Source organism: Amblyomma mixtum, chromosome 2 (assembly GCF_055824585.1).
Source record: "Amblyomma mixtum isolate Tamu chromosome 2, ASM5582458v1, whole genome shotgun sequence".
In the NCBI taxonomy this organism is placed as follows: domain Eukaryota; kingdom Metazoa; phylum Arthropoda; class Arachnida; order Ixodida; family Ixodidae; genus Amblyomma; species Amblyomma mixtum.
The window spans coordinates 162602342-162626338 of record NC_143013.1 but is presented as its reverse complement, the minus strand read 5'-3'; the positions used below and the strand labels follow the sequence as shown (position 1 = coordinate 162626338).

The 23997-nt window shown below is 47.0% G+C and overlaps 1 protein-coding gene across 7 annotated transcripts in view; it reads right to left on the bottom strand.

Annotated features, from left to right (window-relative positions):
• Nucleotides 1–23997, bottom strand: part of LOC149361445 (uncharacterized) — a 68707-nt gene that overhangs the window by 14451 nt on the left and 30259 nt on the right. The window contains exons 1-2 of one of the 7 annotated variants that reach the window (XM_089572683.1): nt 1230–2634; nt 246–327 (exon numbers count right to left, since the gene is read on the bottom strand). The exons of 3 other annotated variants lie outside the window; for them this stretch is intronic. In XM_089572683.1, coding sequence (XP_089428809.1) covers nt 246–327; nt 1230–1245 — 98 coding nt within the window. In that variant the 5' untranslated portion in view covers nt 1246–2634. Of the gene's footprint in view, nt 1–245; nt 554–1229; nt 2635–23997 lie in introns of those variants that run through there. 3 more of the 7 variants (XM_089572685.1, XR_016288958.1, XR_016288957.1) reach the window with 3 other exon arrangements.

Here is a 23997-nt window from a genome sequence, read left to right as displayed (position 1 = left end):
TGCCTTGCACCAGCATCTAATGTATTCTTAAATTGAACATAGCACCCAGTCGACCAGTTTACCTTGCATAAATGAGAAGAGAAAATGCAAAAGACATGCATTCAATACCAAGGAGCCCGATATCTCACGTCACAACTGAGCATGATACGAAAATTAGTAGTGTATTTAACAAATTGCACACAAATAAAAACAGCAAAACATTTGTCGAGTGGTAATGCAAGTAGGGGCAAGAGCAAAAAAAATACCGAAGAACACTGGTGAGTGAGGTGCAGGGAGGTCTGTGGGTAGGGTTCGGTGCCTGGGAACAGTTCCGAGCGCGGAGAACTGCTGCCGGCAGTCAACCAAGAATAAATAAGAGAAAGTGAAAATGAATAACAAACCATCACCAATTGCGAACGACCTGAAAGCGGGCCGCATAAGCGAGGCATACAGCAAAAAGCTTGAAATCCCAAATAAGTGTGCAGTTGCATCCCCAACAGTTCAGTGCCCTGAAGGAGAGGAAGCATGGACGCCTACAGTTCAGGGAAGACACAAGAACGACCTAACTGACATAATATTGGCAAATTCTGTTCCAATGGGGAAGCACAGATAAAAAGTTTACAAATGACTAGTACATATGCGCCAGCCTTCCACATGCGATCACTGTCTTCAAAATAATTTGCATGACGAATATTAAGAAGTAAGCACTGATCCGATGAGCACCAACACCGAGCAAAACCATCCGTCGTCTGTTCGCAGTTCGCCTAGCGCGAGTGCTTCATCGCGCAGCACTGCTGCTCATAATAATCTTCTAAATAGCACAAATCCATCCGATGGCTACCAGCCGCGAGCAAAATCACCCGTTGTCAGTTCCCTCGCCTGTTCTCAGCTGTCCACGCAAAAGCGCTCTCACCCGCGGCACTGATCGTCGTCTTCTACGCAGTACAAATCCATGCCAGTTGAATGTAGTAAACATTGTCTGTAGTTTTTCGCAGCGCTAGCAAGCGACCGCATAACTCTGTTGTGATCTCTGCTGGCATTTTTATTTACCACGGCACCTGAGTACTAAACGCAGACATAGACTATGAAGCAAGACTTGTCACGCAGGCTATACGTCCGTTCTTTTCAGGCAACGCATTATAGCTGAGGCAACCGCACGCAGACTGCCTCCACTGCCATCCCTATATAGCCGCACACTAATAACGCGTGTGAATACAGATCAGTAATAGAGAAGCGGTGACGGTACTCACCAATCATGCAGCTCATCCAGGCTTAGTAAAACCGCGCCGTCGTCTTCATTGCCTTTCCAGATGACAAGACGTCGTAGCGCTGCCTTTCTTCATGGCTTTGCCCGTCCAAACTCGCCGATGTTGACTGGGCGTAATACTCGTCGTTGGCTTCCAAAACACACTTCTGTTCTTCACACATGTCCGCCGCACAAGCACTCAAACAATGCCATGAAAAGCCAAATAACACAAAACGTGAGGCAACGCACGCACTGACATGGCGCCGGCGCCAGCGGCTTTGCCCTTGTTTTTGCGTCGTTGAAAAACTGCAACTCAAATGCGCTTTTTTACTACTAATATTTAAATTATGTTCAGAAGAAAAATATTTCAATTTTTCTAAATTTATTTTTTTATTAAGTGCGAACACTAAAGCGCTTTTAAATACTTTTGTAGAAGCTGCGATCCTGTGATCCCATCACCCAGGGTGCCCCGGATGTTCTAGCAGACGACGGAGCAGACGACGGCGCAGACGACGCTGTTGACGGAATGAAATTTCGTTTGCTGCCAGCTAAAATCTCTTAATTGCGACAAAACGGGCAAAGAAATGCACCGTACCTCAAGCTGGTGCATATCAAGGATATGTTGGACGTGAGCGGTAGGACTGAGAGCAGCTGCGATGCATTACTTTGACTGACGCGGGCATGCTCGACGGAGATTTACACGAAACTGAGGGCTTAACTGTGACCCGTACAAGCGGATAACTTTGATATCAACTGCTTTGCGAAACTACGCCGATAGTTGCGTCACACTTTAGCTGATATGCAACAGCGGCTCGCACTCGCCGCATCTTGCTCGCGTGTACTTTCACAATTGAGCAAGAGCCCACATGGAAGCCGATAGAAGCAACTGTGTTTTCGAGTTCAGATTGTTCCGCGAAATACGAGCAGCTTGTTTTAGCACGCACTCGAATTGTAGTTCTCAGCCAGTGCGTCACGAGCGGTGACGATGGCCTCGATGACGAGCGTAAGAATCACCTTAAGGTGGCCGCAACGAAGCCGGTATCCCAAGCGTATATGTGAGCTAAAAGTTGTTTACCTGTGCTGCAAACGTGGGCTCAGTCGCAGTCCAGCCGCTAGCTGCTCAGTTTTCCAGCCTTGCGAGCCCAAGTCGCTGGCTGCTGAGCATTGCGGGAGCTGAGCTTTCAGAAATGACACTGCCCGCGAGCGCGCCGGGCGACAAGTTTGCACTGCTCCCTGGATGTCGTATTCGTCGCTAAGCCTGGCAGGTTTCATATCGATGCCAGAGCTGAGAGTGCTTTCGAACTGGCTAGCGCTGAGGTGCTACTCTCTTCACTGTACGTTGTACTGTGAACCATGTCTCGTAGTGAAATAAAGATATGCGCGGTTTCCGCGCTAACGGTGACGTCGAGGACGAGCTTAAAAAACGCTGTAAGGCAGCAGATATTCGATGCATATATGTGTGCTAAATTTGTTCACCTATGCTGCATGCAAACGTGAGAATAAAGTCTCGCTCAGTCGCAGGACAGAAGCTCGCTGCTCGATTTTCCAGCCTTGCCTGCTCAGTTCGCGAGCTACTGAGCCAATCATTGAGCGAGCCGAGCTTTCGGCAACGACGCCGCCCGCGGGCGCGCCGGCCGACGAACTGCGCGCTGCTCTCTAGCTACCCTTGTCGTCGCTAAGCTTAGCCGATTGCACATCGACGCCTAAGCTGAGTGCGATTCGGAACTGGCTAGCACTGAGGTGCTACCCTCGCCACCGTTTTACTGTGAGCCCCGCGTCATAGTGAAATAAGCTCGGTTTCCGCGACCCCTTCAGGAGCAGAGCTAGCAGAAGCCAGGCGAGCTGCAATGGGCAGCAGAAGCGGCTGTGGGAGAAAATTTGTTTTGCTGTTATCGCTTCTACCAACCACTCGATATTGGCTAACGATACTCTATCCCAGAGCTTAGTAAATGGACGTGAACAAACAATACCAGTGAATTTTTCTGACGCCGGCTTCCAGGCTGGCAGGCCGGTCCCGAGAAGAGCGCCCTTACGCTTGCATGGCAGTGGCGCACGTCAAAACCGCCCCGACATTCTACTCTTCGCTCAGGTTGTCGTAGCACACTGTTAATAGCGAGGGACCAGAACACTTTAGTGGACCGAGCGTGAGCGACCAGGACACTCTAGAGGACGAGGCGCGAGGGCGCAGGAGACTGAAACAAAGCGCGCGATCGACTGACGTCAGTCCCAAGACTTCTCATTTCACGTGAGAATCAAACGAGCAGGCGAGCTGCAGGTCACTCTTGTAGGTGTGAGGAAGTGTCGTGGAGCTGCTGCCCGATCGCAAGCGACTGCTGGCCGCATGGCCTTTGCTATTGCGAGTGTGAATGGACATTAAACGCACGTTTACAGTAGGGAGTCACAGAGTTCGCGCGAGTTAATTAAGCCCCTTGGTCACGGAGGGGGAGCCCCGAACTAATACATCCTCATGGGGAAGTCACTCACTGACCGAATTCTTGCGGCGCGACTTCATGTCGCAGAACTCGCCACCCAATCCTTGGCGTCGCGGGGTAACGCCACGTCGACTGGCAAATATTCGGGTTCTTGCTCCTCCCGGAAATTACAGCGCAGGCGCGACGCAACGGTCCACGCGCGCGCCCTTTCTAGGCGTCCGTGTTCAAACACGCTCAAGGCTGTACTGGGCCTTAGGATTCGTACGCTGTTCTCTATATTTAGCGAGATGGTTGTGTCACTGTCATGAAATTTTCAATGGAAGCAATGAACGAAGTCATAAGAATATATATATTTTTTTTCATATTTTATGATGATCTTGCAGCATGCGCGGCTAAAAACTGAAACGTGGAAACTTGATATGGGAGTCGCCTTGATCATTTATACAGGCAACAGGTCATGCGTGCGTAACATACATGCTGCCTTCGTGATAACAGGACGATTACTGCGAGTAATCTTCCAGCTTTTTCGCCATCAGGTTACTCTCATTACGTGACGTTAAGCGACGCGTATATGTGACCTTAGCCTTTTCTCCGCATGTGGTAGTGGGTACAGTATGTTGCGAGACGCACAGGTCACAGCAGCCACGAGTACACTGACCTTCAGTAGCGCTATTCGTCATGCTCGCGCCGGATGGAATGAAGACGCTCGCGTGGCTCGCAGCATGCCACTACCGCAAGCACTGCCTCATTCACAGGCACCACTAGCATTCTCGCTGGTGCATATGCTTTCTCTTGAGCATGGTCTTCTTTCGCTCACACTGTCATGTGCGAACTGAAGGGAAGATTCATTGCGAGCGGCGCCTCTCATCCCCGCCAATTTTCGTGCGGCCGGTAGCTAGGTAGGGAAGCGAGTTGCAAACTCGAGTCGCGTTTGTGAATTAACACTTCATTTAATTCCCTCGATGATCGTCGGCAATCGATCAAAGCAAGTCGCATCGTCTTCGTGGCTCGCCAAAGTGCAAGCGATTTAACACGAAATTGGTGAATGTCCGCCTATCACTATCCCACGATGGCGCTACAGAAATTCGAGATTTCTGTAGAAAACCACAATTACCATCGACTGCAACCTCTAACACGACACTTGCCTCGACAGATATTTGTCCCAAGACAGAACCCACGACAGATATTTGTCCCAAGACAGAACCCACGACAGGTATCTGTCGCAAGACAGACCCACGACAGGTATCTGTCGCAAGACAGATACCTCGACAGGCTGTAGTGTCGCGCGACTGAACCCGCGACAGGCAACTCTGTCGAGGCACGCAGGCCCTGTCGCGCGGCACGACTCTCCCTGAAGCACGACAGCACCTACGACAGAAACCTGTCGCGCGACAAATCCTGCGACAGGCACCTTCTGCACACTACAAAATACAGGAATGATGACTGTCGTGCGACAGAACCCACTACAAACACTTTTGTCGCGAGAAAGAACCCACGACACGAGCCCCTGTCGCACGACACAATGCACTACAAGAGAGCTTGTCGCGCGACACAACATTTTGTCGCGCGACAGATACGCGACAAAAAATTCTGTCGTGCGTTTTGATCGGGACACTACCCTCTGTTTCTTTCAGCTCGGCCGTATGGCTGTAAATATTTTGTGCTTCTTTCCTAGTTTAGTCCACTCAAACTAAAACATTGCGTTCTGTGTTGCAGGTAGAATCTACCATGAATGCCGCACTGTGTCTTGTAAGCAGGAGGCGGTGTTAATGGAGCCATGAACTTTTCATGCGGATGACTAGCGTTGGCCTTATTATGTACTGAACCTCAAGTGTGAAGAGGAAAATGTCGTGTTGGATTTCTGCAGAGGTGAGACATCATGGTGAATCTACCAGTGCGAAAGACGAGACAAGAGACAAGACAGGCGCTGTGTCGCGGCCAAAGGTTATAGAAGTGAATAGGGAATACATGAAGAAGCCAAGCAACACCACAAACCACACAATTACAGATAAGCATACATGACAACATGAGTCAATGGCGCTGAGCATTCCCCTGATCGAGATAGTCCAACTCATTGCGTGTTAGTGCGATAGACAACACACTTGCACATTAGTCACGGAGTCGTAAGGTGTGTCTAGCCTCAATAATCTACCATTTAATCTTCTCTAAATTTACTGCCAAAATGTGTTCTGCCAAAAGGAAAGGGTAGCAGCCTTCACATCCTTTGCAATATACAGAAAAGTTAGAACCCCTGCCCTATTGTGCTCCTGTAATCTTACATTGATACACCTTCCAGTTTCACCTATATAGACCCGACCACAAGATATAGGGTCTCATACTCTGTTCATTTTACAAGGTACATATACATTTCACACCACATGTGTACTTTTCTCGAGCCACATTCACAGAATTATTCTTAACAATTTTATATATTTTAACTAACTTATTAGGGGCCAAGAAAATTGCTTTTCCATCATACCTTCTGGCCGCATTTTTCAATTTGTGCGACAATCTATGTACGTACGGTAACACAACCGGTCTTTTGGCATGTTGCTGGCTGGCCCCGGCCGGATTGCGCCGGTCACCGTGAAAAGCTTTCGGCTTCTTTAACAATTTATTGTATTCTCTTGCAATAACCTGGTTAGGAAATCCTGCGTTCATTAACCTAAAAGGTGCTCTTGGAAACTAGTCGTCGTGCTGTGAAAGCATGACTTCATCAATTCTGAGCCCAGGCTTGACAGTCCAATGCTATCTTTCACTAGCTTGGAATAGCCAACCTGTGTCGAAGTAGCAGCTTAACTCTCCTGGGTGAATATCACCAGCGCACATGGTGTGTGCAGATCATCAAGGTAAGGTCCAAAAACCGCCGCTCTTTTTAAGGCGGAAGCCTTTAATGCCTCATCGTTGTAAGCAGGAGTTGTCGACAGAAAATGTCACGCTTTTCAATTGGTCGAAATGCTCGTGACGTCACAGTGCGCGAATTTCAAATGGGGCCAATTGTACTTTGGCTAGTAACCATGCAACCAATCAAAGGGATCGTATAGTGATGCTCCAACTAAGTTGGACTCAGTTTAGTTAATTGCTTAATTAATCAATTAGCCTAATTAAGATAGAGGAGAATGAAGAGGTCAGAAGAAAGAGGAAAATAAAAGAAAGACGTGCGCCGCAGCGACAACAGCGTCCGCGGAAGGAGACGCTGCTGAAAAAAACATAAGTACGAAGCCGCGTTCGCTCCACCACCACGCACTTCCCCACTCAGTTCGACGTTGCTCGTTTCATATACGTTGTGTCGAACATCCTAGACAGTTCCAACAATTGACAGGTGAATGACAGAACACGATAGATAGAAATACAATAATATAAATATGAAATAGCCTAATTAACCTTTCTAGTTAGACCGCATAAATCAATAAAACCGAGAACGAAATTGGTCGAGTTGGGGAATCGAACCAGGGTCTCCGGAGTGCGATACGAGCACGCTAGCCGCTCCGTAATGCCAGCTGAATGGTTTGGAATGAACAAAGGCGCGTCTAGCTAATACGGCGTCTTCGTTCACTCCCATCTTCCCCCTTTCCCTTAAGGCGAGGTGCAGGTGTCCACCCAGATATGCGAGAGAGATACATTTCCTTTCCTCAAAAAATAAATTTACCGTCCAGCAAGGCGTACAGCCGAATTGGCGATGGCATTCTGTGGACTCCCTGGCAGCGTTGCAAGACGCTGTCGCGTTCCACTCTTACAGGCGAAGCTTAACATGTTAACCACACTTCAGTAACACACGCAGACAGCCAATGGACGCGTCATTCGCTGGCAGCACTTGAATCATCATTCACAACCACATTCGTGACAGAATGCTGTACTAAGGCTTTCGCCTTGCACCACTTTAGTCGCCAAAGTGACTCCTAATTTTTTGTGGCGACATTTGCTCCAAGGTAAACCTAAGACAAAGAAGGCCTTGCTCCTTAAACAGCTTGAGAATATGTTCATGTCCCAAACTATCAGAACCTTTGTAAAACACCAGAAAATTATCAACATAGCAAAGATTTTTCCCCCAGTCCATGCAAGTCCTTGACAATAATTCTGTCCACCCTGCTTAAAATATCTCTTAGCACAAGGCCCATCTTCGAACCACTACATATACCAGATTTTTGAACACATACCACACTACAATACTCTACAACCATGCTCTTAAAATAAGTGCTATTCACTAGCGTGCTCTTCAGACAAATTTCAGAAAATGATTCTTTCAAAATTTTGTCTGGTTATTTGCAAAAGCATCTGTCTACTTCACACCTTGAAGATCCGTTTGTTGTACTCAATTCGCAGCGTGGTTAAGTATCTGATGAATGGCAATCTAGCGGATTGTCTGGCGGTTAGTGTCGATGTAGAACTATTTTATTCCATCCCGTATGAGGACCTCTTGAAAAGCTAGTGAATGTGTATATCGGAGCACAATGATGAGCTTGTGTTTAGGAACAGGTGCGTAGTATTTTTTTTTGGACTTATCTCCTTTTATTTGAAGAGCATGTTTGTGGAGTATGGCTGTGCGGCATATGTTCAAAAGTCTAGTATATGTATCGATTTAATGCCCCTGTGCTAAGTAATATTCTCTTAAGCAGGGTGGATGGAGTGATTGCCAAGAACTTGCGCTGGGCTGGGGGAAAATCTTCACTGCGTCTGATTTTCTGGTCTTTTACAAAAGGTTGCGATAGTGTGGGACCTGTGCATATTGTCAAGTTGTTTAAGGAGCAAGGCCTTTCTTTGTCTTAGGTTTTCCTTGGAAGAAATGTTCCATCAAAAAGAGCTGCGGTTTCTGGGCTTCACCTTGATGTTCTGCACATGCCATGTATGCTGCCGATATTCACCCAGGAGTGTCAAGCAGCTACTTGACTACTGGCCGAACCATTCTAAGCTAGTGAAAGATGGCATTACGTCATCTAAGCTAGGCTCGGTATTGATGAGGTGATGCTTTCACAGCATGACAAGTGGTCTCCAAGAGCAGATTTTAAGGCTTACGAAAGCATTATTCCCCAACCATGCTATTGCAACAGTGTGTGATAAATTGTTAAAGCTGAGCGTATAAGATGCTAAAAGTAAGAATGGCACAGCATCATGTAACGAGGACAGCAGGAGAGCACACACGCATTAGTGCCAACCTTGGAGCGGATACAGAATCCAACAGCGTCTGCTTGACATTCAGCATTGGCTGTCAAGGATCGGGCTCATTCAATCTTGAATGTTCAAATCAGTGTTTTCTCATTTCCTTGACTGTCAGTGCTGATTGTCAAGCACAGGCTCTTGGATTTTGTATCCGCTCCAAGGTTGGCACTTGTGCGTGTGCTTGCTGTCCTGCTGTCCTTATTACTTGATGCTGTGCCATTCTTCCCTTTAGCATGTTAAAACTAAAACCCCTTCACAGGGATTGGCAGGATACGGCCGGGGCCAGCCATCGAGATGCCAAAAGATCGACTGTGTTACTGTATATACGTAGATTGTCGCACAATTTGAAAAATGCGGTCAGAAGGTATGGCGCAGAAATGGTGCTGTTGGCCCTAATAAGTTGTCTACAATCTGTAAAATTGTGAAGAATAATTTTGTGAATTTGGTCCGGGAAAAGCATATGTGCCTTGTAAAATATATGTGGTGTATCGGATACTGTTATTTTGGGGTTGGGTTTATGTTGGTCAAACTCGAAGGTGAGTGAATGTAAGACTACGGGAGCACAAGAGATATTTGGATATTGGTAGGGGTTCTAACTTATCTGTACATCGCAAGGAATGTGAAGGCTGCTAGCCATTCCTTTTGGCAACACTCATTTTGGCGATACATTCGGAGCAGATTAACCGGAGAATTATCGAGGCTAGACACATCTTATGACTCGGTGAGCAAATGTGTGAGTGTGCTGTCCATCACGGTAATATGCAACGAGTTTGACTATCTAGATAAAAGGAAAGTTAAGGGCGATCTTTTACTCATGTTGTGGTATAGCTTATCTGTAACTGTGTGGTTTGTGGTGTTGTTTGGCTATGTACTCCCTGTTTATTTCAATAAACTTCAGTTCCGAGTCAGCGCCTGTTTTGTCTCCTTTCTTGTCATTGTCTCGTGCTGGTAGGTTCGTGTACTTGCAGAGTAGATTCACTGAATTGTATACTTGCAGAGGCTTGTGAAGAAAAACCAGAGGAATTTTCTTTCCTTTGTCTGGAATGGAAGTTAAAATTTTTTTCGCAGAGCTGGATGTTTGCAGCATGAAATTCCATTCAGGAAGGGTAAACCCACTAAATTGTACATTTTGTGTGCAAGGGTACTGACGCTTGCGTGAAACTGAAAACATTCGTCCAGGCTATCTGGCTAGCTTCCTTGTGCCCAGATTTTTTTAAACAATACTTTGTCAGATTTATTTTCACCAGAATTTCTAACATGTTAATTACACCACATTTTGTGATCATATACAACAAAATTCAAAACATGATGATCACTGGTATGGTTTAGTCTGGGGTAGAATGATGAGAAGTACCTAGTATATAGTAAAATTTAATATTAATAGTCTAACAAACAAAATTGTTCTTTTTTTTAGTGGAAAATTTTGCTACCAAAGAGTTGGAGTGGCATGGCATGATGAAGACTTGGACAGTGTGCATTCCAAAGTACCTGTATTCATGTCGGCACGAGAACTTGCACACAGTGCTTCAAACAGTTGGTGAGTACTGTAAGGAGATAGCGCCACCCAGCGGCGTTCGTGAGGAGAAGACAAAGCACGAGGAGCGCGTGCGGAGGGGAACGCGGGGCAGGTCGAAGAGGATTACGTGGCAGAGAAGAGAAGAGCGCGGTGGACGACGGACGTGGACGAGTTCTGCTGGCTCCCCGAGTTCCGGGCTTGGGCCTTAGCCGCAGACGTCCGGGCCACCAGACCTGGACATCCATCGTCGAGAGCCTCAACCACCAGGCCCAGGCGCCACTCTTCTCCGTCCATCCGTCAGCTGCTCCACACAGGCCGCCTCTGGCGCCTACGTGACCTTTTCCGGGATACCAGACCTGGGAACCGGGCCGGGTGCCCACGAACGCTGACGCTGCGGTAGCGTTTCATCGACGTTGGAAAGCCAAGAGACTCCTTGACTGCCCGACACCCAGCCAGTCCTCCCCGCTCGTTGCTCGAATAAGACAAGTAGTGTGAACTTTCCTCTTTGACTCTTTTTCCTGCATTTATCATAAGCACTTTGTTCTGTTCCCCCGTGTGTTTTTCCCGTGTATTGTTGCGTTGTTCTCTTGTTCCTTTCCTTTCTTCTCGCTCATATTGTAATTGGTTTCCTTTCCGTTAAAAGCCGCCTCGTTTATTGTTTGTACTTTGGTGTTTGTTGAAAATAAGACCTGCAATCTCACAGAGTCCTCACAAATTTGGCGTCCACGACAGGACAAGGTCGGTTTTTATTTATTTGCCTGTTGTGTTAATTTAGGAACAATATGAGCGCTTCAGATTTGGTTACTTTAGGCGAGCGCATGGGCTTGTGCGGCGCGGAGTTACGAGCGTGGGTGGAGGACGAGCTTCGTAAGGCACGGGAAGAGAGAGCCGCGGAGCGTGAAGCTGCTAAGCAGAAATTGGAATTAGAGGCACGGAATTTAGAGGCGGAGCGTGAAGCTGCTAAGCAGAAATTGGAATTAGAGGCACGGAATTTAGAGGCGGAGCGTGAAGCTGCTAAGCAGAAATTGGAATTAGAGGCACGGAATTTAGAGGCGGAGCGTGAAGCTGCGAAGCAGAAATTGGATTTAGAGGCACGGAATTTAGAGACGGAGCGAGAGGCTGCGAAGGAACGCTTGGAGTTAGAGGCGCGGAACTTGCAGCTACAAATAAGGCTCATGGAGGGTGGCGCAAATCCTCCGAGTGACCGTGGAGAGCGTAGCGTCTCATCGACCAGCTCCATTAACCCGCACAGCCTCATACCACAGTTCAATGAAGCGCGGGATGACCTCGATGCCTACTTAAAGAGGTTTGAGCATGTGGCCACGGGGCAGGGTTGGCCAAAAGAAAAGTGGGCAACGGCGTTGAGCTTGTGCCTTGGCGGCGAGGCACTTAGGGTCTTCGGTCGGCTCTCGCCTGAGGATTCCGTGGATTATGACAAAGCGAAGCTTGCCTTGCTTCAGAGGTTTAGGTTCACCGCGGAAGGATACCGAGAGAAGTTTCGCCAGAGCAAGCCCCAGGATGGAGAAACGGCCTCGCAATATGCTGCCAGGTTGTTTAGCTTCTTTGACCGTTGGGTCGAGATGCGGGGTGAAGGCCGCACTTTTGAGGTGGTTCGCGAGATGGTCGTGAGCGAACAATTTCTGAACAACTGTCATTCTCGTTTAGCCCTTTTCTTACGTGAGCGGGAGGGCAAGACAGTTGCCAAGCTGGCGGAGGCTGCCGATCATTTTCTCGAGGCACAGCGGCAAAATAACTTGTTGTTCTTTAAAGAGGAGGGTGAGCACACGATAGTTAAAGCCAAAGACGAGATTTCAGGTCCACAGTCTCGCCTTCGGTGTTTTCTTTGTGACAAGACTGGACACAAGGCGTCGGATTGTCGGACGAAGCCGAAGCAATTGTATTGCACCTGGTGCCGCGAGGTAGGACATGATGCCCAGTCGTGCAAAGCTAAGAGGCCAGGAGACCGTGAGGAGTCCGCCTGTTGCATGACACCTCGATATTCACATCCCGATAGCACTGCAGTGGTAACGCGCGTAGAGGGCCAGTTGGGGGAGATGGTCTGTCCTTCCAACCCGGTGGAAACTGCTATGCCCGTGGCGCACGGTGAGGTGTTCGGCCAGCCTGGTTCGGTATTACGGGATACGGGCAGCACCGGTATTGTTGTGCGTGAGTCTCTTGTACCGCCAGCGGCACTAACAGGGACAAAGGCTACATTATTCTTGGCCAATGGGACCCGTGTAGAAGTTCCGGAAGCGGAGGTGGTGATTTCTTCTCCATACTTCTCGGGTAAGGCCATCGCGCGCTGCTTGTCTACACCCTTATACGACATTATAATAGGCAATGTCCCCGGCGCTAAACCTCCATTCCCGGTTGACCCGCCAGTTCTCACTGATCAGACAGTTTCCCTTGCCATGACGGGTGCGGTCGATGTTACTTCCCTTATAGTGACAGCAAAGGTTTCAGAGAGTAGTAAAAGCCCCACTCTGAACACACTCCACTTGTCACGGCAGGAGTTTCGCCTCAAACAGGAAGAAGACCCGACCTTAGAGGTGTGTCGCAGGAAGTTGGGGCAAATATTTCGTGGCAAGGGACAGACCGCCCACTCCTTTGATACAGATGACGGTGTTCTTTTCCGGTCGTACCAAGTGTGTCCCGGCCAAGTCGTTGAGCAAGCGGTGGTACCGAAGGGCTTACGCACGCAAGTTCTTAAGTTGGCACATAAGAGTGCATTATCCGGCCATCATGGAATACGGCAAACAATAGCTAGGGTGCTCACTGAGTTTTACTGGCCCGGTGTACAGGCTGACATTAAGACCCTTAGCAAAAACTAATACGTTTGGAATATACGGAGGTCTATTTAAAATGTATTTTAAACATATTTTGTATTCATGAATGCACTAAAAATATGTAGGAAATACGTTTCTGAAATTTCATGCTTGGTATTGGAAATATATTTTTAAAATGTGCCAAAAATACCTCACTTAAAGCATACTTCGAGCACTTTTCAAATACATGAAAAAATATACATGCAGTTTTAGCATCTTGTCAGTGTATTAAAAGTGTATTTTCGGAAATATAAAATTAATTCATCGAAAGTATACTTCAATTCTAGAAAACGGGCAGCCCTTGTAAACGTATATGTATGCAGTTTTAGCATCTTGTCAATGTATTAAAAGTGAACTTTCGTAAATATGAAATTAATTCATCCGAAATATATTTCAATCCTAACAAACGGGCAGTCCTTTTAAACGTCTTTGCACACTTCTAGCTGCCATGAACAGTCGAGTGCTCGAAATCGTGTTTCGGGAAATGGCATTTGCGTGTCGTCAATGTATTTGAAGTGTACTTCCGTAAATACGTAATTAATTCGTCCAAAGAACACTGAAATTCTAGCAAATTGGCAGTCCGCATTAGCATATTTGCAGCGCACTACAAGCTGTCGTTGAACAATCTAATGCTCAAAATCGAGTTTCGGGACATCGCATTTTGGTGCTGGCCATCTATTTAAAGTGTACTTTCGTAAATACGCAATTAATCCGTCTGAAGTATATTTAAATTCTAACAAATGGGTTGTCCGCGTAAACATATTTGCATTACACTTCAAGCTACCGTGGAACAATCTAGGGCTTGAAATGACGTTTCAGCGAAGAGTGAAAACTTTCCCTTTCTTGTCATCCTTTCGTTTATGGTAACTTCTAGCAGGAAGGTGATCACCACTTATACCCCTGCTACACGGGCGCTTCGAATGCCTTCCAGCCGAATGTCATCTAACGATGCTACATGTGTTCTGTCTAAGGGAGCGCTTGAAGATAATATTACGCCAATGAATATTAACCGCGTCAGCATGAAATTTCCCCGGGAGTGCGCCGATGAGGACGACTGCACTCATACTGTTGTTTACATCGCTTGTTTACATAACATAAAACGCAATCTGCGCTTTGGTTCTAATAAACAATCTGTTTTCTTTTTTACTGGTTGTACTCGTGATTGTTTACGCAGTGCTACAATGTGTGGGAAGCGATGATGCGATCGCACGCCTGAGAAAGCCGGGTTGTTGGCATCGCGCAGGACTGGCGCTTCTCGCTTCTTGTCCCGGCTTTCTCCGACGTGACCAGTACTTTTTTTTTAAACTACTTTATCCAGAAGTATGTAGTGCGACTGTTCGCTTTAACTGAAACGGCCTAACTTGTTATCCACAAGCTAGCGACGGCGACGACTGCTGCTGGCCGTAAAGCACGGCTCGGCAGTCTGGGTCACACCGGCGATTCCCGTTCACCGTACGCGTGCCCTGCGATGTAAGCAATAGTTGATTTCAGGTCACTGTTGCCAAAACTACACCTGGTGACCATTTGCATTCGCTAAAGCTTGTGATTCGCTCTTCACAACCGCCGAAATCACAGATCCAACCCTGCGAACTCGCTGGGCCTAGTCGTCGCGGAAGGGAACAGAGCCGTCGTCGATTGAAACTGATTTGGCAAGCGCTTATCGCTGGTGAGTGTTCAGTTATGCACACGTGAAATATAGCCGTTCGTTTCGCTCATTTAGAAGCGCGAGCATGCACACACCGCCGCCTCATCACCGTGCTCTCGCTCAGCCGCCGACAAGGCTGACCGTCCGCCGACCGGATTCGTCGGTGTCGTTGGCCTGAAAAACGTGTCCCTCTAGAATCATATTATAGTAAACTAGATATTTCACTATAATTACATGCTGTTGTTCAGCGTGATATATACTGTCGTTGTCGGACTAGTGTGACCGCCGTCGTCGTCGTCGCTGTACACTGAAAACGAGCTGAGGCTTTCGAATGCGTTTCGAAAGTGTCGTGCAGCACCGCGGCAGCTAGTCCATCGAGTCCGAATGTCATTCCTGATCTCGAATGCCATTCCACTCAATGTCATTCGAACATTTCCGTGTGAGAACGTGATAGCATTATACCAGCAAAAGCGCCTTGGGTACTTCTGGGTCCGAATAAGCCAGCGGAAAGGACCCCGTGTGGCAGGGCAGACCGGCTCCCTTACACGCCCATGTATTTGTTGGTTGACAGTTCGACTCCTGACCTGTGCCTGACGCAAGTTTCAACTAGCAATTCCGTTCTCAATTAATCCCAGATTCGAACGCGACCAGTAGGGTACTTCTGCGATAATTTGGAAGCCCACAGTATTTGCGCAAAAAAAGGTATCACCATGCAAAATAGTGCGTCGCTTTCGCTGGGTATATATACGGCAAGCCAAGTATAGCGCTTGTCGTAGGATTTGTTGTCTGCTGTGTCGCTGTCGTCTTGGTATGCTGTATGTAGGTATCTGCCGTTCCCATTCAATCACGTGACCTTATAATATCAGACTCCTGTTGATTAATGATAAATACCCGTGTACGATTTGTTCTCCAGTTGAAGAATTAACCAGTGTCATTCCATGGAGCCGCCCAGTAGACTTTTTTTTAAGCCCGAGTAAACACATTTTTAATGTATTAAATGTATATTTTTAGTATATTTCTAATGTATATTTTTATTATATTTTTAATGCATTATAAATATGCTAAGCGGGCAAAAATGTACTTTTCACGCATTTTTAAGAACGTTTAAAATATTATTCCTAGTATACTTAGAAGGCATTCGTATTGCAGTTTAAGCATAGGGACAAAAAAATGCGAAATAAATATGAAATTAATACAATACGTTTGAAATGCATTTTTAGCACATCCTCTTTTCGCTAAGGGGAGTTATGTCAGATCGTGTGATATGTGTCAGCAAACTGTGTTGAAGGCAAGGGAGAACAGAGTGAATAACATCGTAGGACGGGAACATGTAAAATCATGGTGGAAACCGAGGTCGGTTTGGAGAAAACGGTTTCACAAAGGAAAACGGAAGTACTAGCCGGAAAAGTTCTCGCGACGGTGAAGTGGTTTGATGTGAACAATGGAATACTGAAGAATGTAGCCCACACCTGTTCTTGTTGGAATTGTTTTTGTTTGTTCATGTTTGTTTTTGAGTGTCGGCTATCTACTTTTTATGCTTTCCGTGTTTCTTCGCCCTCTATGGACGCTTTACGTTGACTTTCCATGTGCTCTCTGTGCTGTGTGTGCGAAGGTCTGTGAACGCTTCGAACATTGACGACCGTCGTATTGTGTGTGATGTGTAGTGTGCGCGCTGTGGTGCGGTGTTCTGTGTTGCGATCGTCGAACGCGTCTGGTGTCGCTCTCCTGAAGTCGAGTTCTTTCCCTTGGAAAAAACTTCCGAAGAGGGGGCCTTCTGTAAGGAGATAGCGCCACCCAGCGGCGTTCGTGAGGAGAAGACAAAGCACGAGGAGCGCGTGCGGAGGGGAACGCGGGGCAGGTCGAAGAGGATTACGTGGCAGAGAAGAGAAGAGCGCGGTGGACGACGGACGTGGACGAGTTCTGCTGGCTCCCCGAGTTCCGGGCTTGGGCCTTAGCCGCAGACGTCCGGGCCACCAGACCTGGACATCCATCGTCGAGAGCCTCAACCACCAGGCCCAGGCGCCACTCTTCTCCGTCCATCCGTCAGCTGCTCCACACAGGCCGCCTCTGGCGCCTACGTGACCTTTTCCGGGATACCAGACCTGGGAACCGGGCCGGGTGCCCACGAACGCTGACGCTGCGGTAGCGTTTCATCGACGTTGGAACGCCAAGAGACTCCTTGACTGCCCGACACCCAGCCAGTCCTCCCCGCTCGTTGCTCGAATAAGACAAGTAGTGTGAACTTTCCTCTTTGACTCTTTTTCCTGCATTTATCATAAGCACTTTGTTCTGTTCCCCCGTGTGTTTTTCCCGTGTATTGTTGCGTTGTTCTCTTGTTCCTTTCCTTTCTTCTCGCTCATATTGTAATTGGTTTCCTTTCCGTTAAAAGCCGCCTCGTTTATTGTTTGTACTTTGGTGTTTGTTGAAAATAAGACCTGCAATCTCACAGAGTCCTCACAAGTACCTTGGTGCTGTGCTTCTGCTTAAATAGATAGGTAGATATTTTATTTTAAATGTGCCTGAACAGCCAATTGGCCTAAACGAGTGCACGCTAAGTCAATACAAACACCATGACGTGAACAGACATAATACAGAAAAATGATCACCAATACGATGATAATAATAGTAAAGAAAAACAAGCATGATGAAATAAACAATGAAAACAGCAAATTAGGCAAATATTTCTGTGTCATAAAAAGTTGAATTGTATTATTTGCAAACGAGTCATTGGTGAAATGGCATGCATGCCAGGATAAAATCTATCATATCATTTGGTGGTTTTTCCCTGAGGCACACGAAATCGCGGTGACATCAATAACTGCTCACAGTAAATAGAGCCGAGCACAACTTTATGTAGAAAATGCATGTCACGCGTGAGTCACCTGTCATAAAGAGGTCTGCTAGAAGAAAGTCGTAGTCTTAGAAACAACAGCGCTCAATATATCTATCACAAAGGATGCATACAATCTTCTGCTGAACATTTTCGATTTCATTGCCAGAGGTAACACAGGCACTATTCCAAGCTACTGATGCAAACCCGAGACGTGGCATCACGAGAGCACAGTAGCCAAATTATATTTTTAATCTGAATAAGAGTGTGTATCTGAAAATTTGAGCAAAAATTGAGTAGCATTTAGGTATTCTTGCACGAAATACCACTGTTAAAATTGGTTATAAATGATGTGTCTCACATGTACACTTATCTGCTGAATATAGTAAGCATGGCTTGCGACCTGAGTGCCTCCGATGTATGAAAAAAAATGGCCAGGTTACTGCACGACGCATGGAGCAACCCAGTGTAGCACATTCAGGCTTCATGGAGTGGAGAATGAAGGCAGTAATAACTTTAAGAACAGAAAACACAGGACCAGGAAGCTGACAGAACACACTGACACTCGGTGCATGAAGGGCATTATGGAGTTGCCTGTCGTGTCATGCAAGATGTAGGTCGCACAGACAGATGTTAAACATGAGTCGATGCAGATACCTTCTTTCATTACGTAGTACTCACTGCAGAACTCGACAAGCAAGAAGAAAAGGTAACAGCTGAGCATGGCCAGACTCTTGTGCTTTCTTCCGCAAGCAATCTGGAAGCGCACCTCTTCGAAGTCTTTTATGCTTTCGCTCGACATATACATCATCGCTGCATGTGTCGGGGAAAAGTACATACCCTTGATGTCAAGTGACAGAGCACTCACAGTGCCCAGTAACAGCTCACTGAGGTGTTCTGATGCATCTACAGGGCACCTCATGAGAGATTCTTAGGCTTCAGAGCACTCAATGTACAGGGCTCCTCATGAGAAATTCTTAGGCTTCAGAACACTCAGCCCTTGTAGAAATTGTTTCAAAGTTTGTTGCCACATGAACCTCTTCGTAATAATGACGCTAAAAGGCGAGCCTTCCTTTAGTGTCACACAAAAAGGCCTAGGACATGGGTCTTTTTTGCTCCTTCATTAGAACCAAAATGTTTGCGAGCGAGATCTTTCACAGATATGGAATGATTTCACGAAATGTCAAAGAGAAGACTGAAGCTGTGCGAAGCAATACCAGCAACAGCCCTGCCGCGGTGGCTCAGTGGTTACGGCGCTCGGCTGCTGACCCGAAAAATGCGGGTTCGATCCCGGCCGCGGCGGCCGAATTTCGATGGAGGCGAAATTCTAGAGGCCCGTGTGCTGTGCGATGTCAGTGCATGCTAAAGAACCCCAGGTGGTCGAAATTTCCGGAGCCCTTCACTACGGTGTCCCTCATAGCCTGAGTTGCTTTGGGACGTTAAACCCCAATAACCAAACCAAACCAAGCAATACCAGTAGCAAACACATCACAGCTGTTGAAGAAGCTGGAAGATTCATGCCTTCATCCTTTTTCTACATCAGACACATGACGACACTTCGTCTTTCTGGGCCATCATTTTGAAAAGGTTAACATGGCAGCGGCCTTCGGTTAAATTTCTGCAAAGAGCCCTTTGTGGAAACTTGAGCATCTGTTCCTCGCGAGGCACACTGCAGAGATATTTGAATACCTTAGTCAGCTGCAACCGGCACCTGTGACTGCATTTTCGTTGACATCAGAGATTAGTACATTTTCTTACAGATGCTGAGATAATGGAAACTATGACTGAAAGCATAAGGTTTCGGGGAAGTATGCTTCCTGATTGCTTGTTGGCAAGTGCTGGGTAACCACCAATCCAATGGGTACAAGCTTTCTCCTCACCTGGTGCTCGCCTTCTTTAGGGTGAAATGCCTGCCAAATGGTTCCTTGCCCCACCTTGAGATGAAGAAAATACCTTGTGCCATAGTGCTCTTTGTCCTCAGATTCCCTCGCGCCATCAAAAATCACAATCATCATCATGCTTGTGGGCAAGCGTCCGGCCTTTTTCAGATGTTACCAATGTTCCTTGCTCGCTAAGTTGTGCATTGAGTACTATGTAATGAAAGGCATCTGCATTGAATTGTATTTGGCACCCATCCTTAGCTACTTTTTATTTCCACGAAACTGTAGACAACCGTAAAGACTTTCATGCACACAGTGGTGTCCGAGTAAGCGCATTTTGTCTGCTTGTTCCTGGCCCTGTGGGTTTTGCTGTTTACTGTTATGAAAAATGAATTTTAGGCAATGAATCATGTTGGTTTGGTTCTCAGTAAATGGCTTTTACAAGCTTCTACGAAAGCCGATTGTTCAATAGCGGATGGTTCAAATGTATTTGTGATATTTATAATTGGTGTTGTGTGGCTACTAAATGAGGATTTTGTTATCTTTTCAGATGAATCCGACAGCAATGTTTAGAGGTAGAGCTTATGCAATTTGTCATGAAAATAAATCGTATGCACTTGTACTCACCCAAACACTTGCCACTCTTTCTTTCTTAGCTGCATTCTTTGTACGTGTGCAGTACATAATATGCATGAAAGTCTTGTACACAATACTTATTTCCTCGGCCTCTGGACTGCTATATCTGCAGTGAACATTCTGGACAGAAGCTATACACAGATGCATGTGCATGTACTACTCAAAGTACTATCGAGAGCAAAAATAACAGACCCCTGCCAGCGCGTGCCGATCTGTGCCAGACTGCATGCAAGCGCCGCTTGACGAAGCACTCCAGATGCTGAGACGAGCGCAGTGGCACGCAATGCGTAGCGCTCCTCGAGATGGGCGCACGCCACTGAGCTGGTCTCGGCACTAGGAGCGCTTCGTCAGGCGGTGCTCACATGCAGTTTGGCGTGGATCGGCACGCGCTGGCAGGGGTCTGTTATTTTTGCTCTCGATAGTACATAATTACAATGCAGATTATTTCCGTTCTAGATCAGATGACTTCCAAGTGAACGGAGAAAGTACGCATACACATTACGGGGCCTTTAATTAGAACACAACAGAAGCATTCATTACAAAAAAACGATTTCATTCTCGTGCATAGCATAGCGTAACTTTCCGTTACCAAGAATGTGACAACCGTCAGACGGAGTCGCTGTATTCATGTTGCGGAAAACCCTCCGGCAACGCATTACCAGCGGGTTTCTCTGTACTGTGGAGCATTTTTTTTTACAGTGTAGAGCAGGAGATAACTCAAGGGGAAGTTGCGCAAGCAATAGACAGTTTGAACCCAGGTAAGTCGCCTGGACCCGACGGGTTCAGCGCGGCTTTCTACAAAGAATTTAAACTGGTGATTTCCCCGGTCTTGAAGGTTATATTTAATGAAGCCTTTAAAATAAAAGCATTGCCTCCATCCTATGGTTCGTCCCATACTGTGCTGATTCCCAAAACGGACGACATTGACAGATTACGATTGGTAACAGCATACCGACCGATAGCACTCACGAATGTTGAGTAAAAAATTTACATGAAGGTTCTGGCGCGAAGGTTGCAGACCGTGATTCATTACTTAGTTGGTCCGCATAAGACCTGCGGGATTAAAGGGCGGTCTATTTTTACAAATATTCACGTGGCGCGCAGTGTCTTAGAATGCTGTGATGACACTAGTGGCCAGGTGGCATTTCTCCAGATCGATTTAGAAAAGGCATTTGACTGCGTCGCCCACGAACTTTTGTTTGCAATATTGGGCCATGTTAATGTTGGTTCTGTTATTCGCGAGGGTGGGGCCCTGGTGTACCGGAACTGCACGACGAGATTGATCGTTAACAAGAGTCTGGGGGCCCGCATTAGCGTGCAGCGTTCGGTGCGCCAGGGCGGTCCCCTCAGCCCCCTTTTATTTTGTATTTATGTGGAGACCCTTTGCTTGAAGATACTGAAAAACAGGAGTATAAACGGATTCAGTTTGCAAGCAGGCGAAGTTAAGCTCTTAGCGTACGCTGATGACATTGCAGTGTTTGCCGTGGACGAGGGAGGCATAAGCGAGGCAGTTAAATGTGTACGCGATTTCAGCCATGCTACGGGAAGCGGGGTTAACAGGTCGAAGTGCCTCGGGCTGTGGCATGGTGGGTGGGCGTCTACGCCTGAACGGTTCGCCAGTGTGCCTTCGACGACGACACCAGATAAGTACTTGGGCGTTCCGCTCGATGCATACCGTGACAGCGAACAGTATTGGACAGGGCAGGTCAAAGAGATACGGGAGAGAGCGGATAAGTGGAAAGGGACGACCTTGTCAATTTTTGCCAAAGCCACTGTTTGCAACCTGTTCTTCGTCAGCAGGCTCTGGTACGTCATGCAGGTGTTGCACTGTTCACGGTTAAGCATTCAAAAGCTGCACAGATTTTTCGCCGTCTTCATCTGGTCGTCTGACTGGGAGCGCTGCAGCCGGACCAACCTGTTCAGACGGGTACAGGAAGGCGGGCTGGGACTGGGCCATTTATTTCGTCGGCAGCTGGTGAATCGTTTCTTGTTTTTTCGGGACACAAGAGACCCGTTTTTGCGCACCGTATGCCAAGTTAGGCTGCGGAGCCTGCTGCCGGAGTACGGAGTCTGAACTGCTCAGGTTTACAGTAGGGTCAGCGGTTTTTACCGGGAAATCGTTGCCAGTGTAAGATTTCTTTCCGCGCGGTTTTCGAATGACTTTCTGTACACTGTGAAACGAAAGAAACTGTACCGTGCTTTGTGCGATGTAGTTTTCCCCGTGCCCTTGTACAGGGCCTTGTACAGTGGAGGCCCAGGCAAAGATGTTTTAAAGAGAGTGAAAAAAATGCAGGTGCCGCCAGGAAAAAAAACCTTCTTTTTCAAGCTGCACACCGGAACCTTACCGTTTAAAAAGTTTTTAGAGGGAAAGGATTTCTTTTTACCCTGGGGATCTCACTGTTTAATTTGCAGGAAGCCGGAAACAATAGACCATGTTTTTTTACACTGCTGGGAAGGGGTTTATTTTTGGGATGTGCTGCAGCGAACCTTAAAGAAAGAATTTCCGCTAGACCCGTACGGCATTCGGTACTTATCTGTTGAAAATGAGGATGGGGTGCCTTTCGCCTTAATAATGCTGATAGGCCTCCACTGTATATGGCGCTCCAGAATGGCAGGCTACCATTGTGACCGAGACGCAAGACCTGCCAGGATTTACTTTCGCGAAAATATGGACATGTTTCTGGCCATTCAGAAGGCCGCTGCGGACCCTCCGGAGTGGCTCTCAAAACTAGAGCCGCTCTGTACATTGCCTGAATTTTAATTAGATGAAGCCAGATTCATGCTGGCTGACCACGAGTATGTACATAGCGTTTATTGTGTTTTGTTGATTGTTTCGTTTGTCCAATTTTCTGTGTAAAAGTCAGGCAATAAAGAAAAAAAAAAGCTGGCATGGCGGAGTGGGTAGCATGCTCGTCTCGCACGCCGAAGACCGGGGTTCGATTCCCGAGCTCGACCAATTTCCTACTCGGTTTTATTTATTTATATGGCCTGACTAGAAAAGCTGATTAGGCTAATTGGGTAAATAAGCAATTAACTAAGCTCAGTCCCACTTACTTAGAGCATCACTATACGATCCCTTCAATTGGTTGCATGGTTACTAGCCAAAGCACAATTGTCCCCGTTTGAAATTCGCGCACTGTGACGTCACGACCGTTTCCACCAATTGAAAAGCGTGACATTTCTGTCGACAACTGCTGCTTACAACGATGAGACATTAAAGGCTTCCGCCTTAATATTGTTACTATCAATAGTCTAACCATCCACAGTTTCATTATCGAGAGTCTTGCTATCGATACCGGTACTATCGCTAGTAGTAGTATCGATAGTACAATCGATAGTATTACTATCGATAGCAGAATATCGATAATACTATCGATAGTCTATCGATAGTAGCACTATCGATAGTTTTTTTACACTATCGATAGTTCCAAAAAAACTATCGACACTATCGATAGTCAATTTTCCGATAGTTTTCCATCACTAGTACAAGGACTAAATGCGGAACTAAATTTACGTGAGAGAGAGAGAATAAACTTCAATCTACAATGGATAAGCTAATCTACCTACGCCCCGACACGCAGGTCAGGGGGCAGATGACGCCGCCTCAGATGCAAGTTGGTAGGCCTCGGGTCCCAGCAGCCGCTTCAGCCAGGTGGACGAGCAGGAGCTGGAGCTCAGGGTTGGAGCTCCGCAGCAGGGTCTACCAGGTGTCTCTACTGTCGATATTGTGCGTCCTCCGGGAGGGTATGGGCATTGCCATATGATGTGGTCGAGGGTCCCTCTCGCGCCTAGAGATTACATTTATCACTCTTGACACCTGGCAACAAGTGGCTAGCCATAACCGCGTGCGG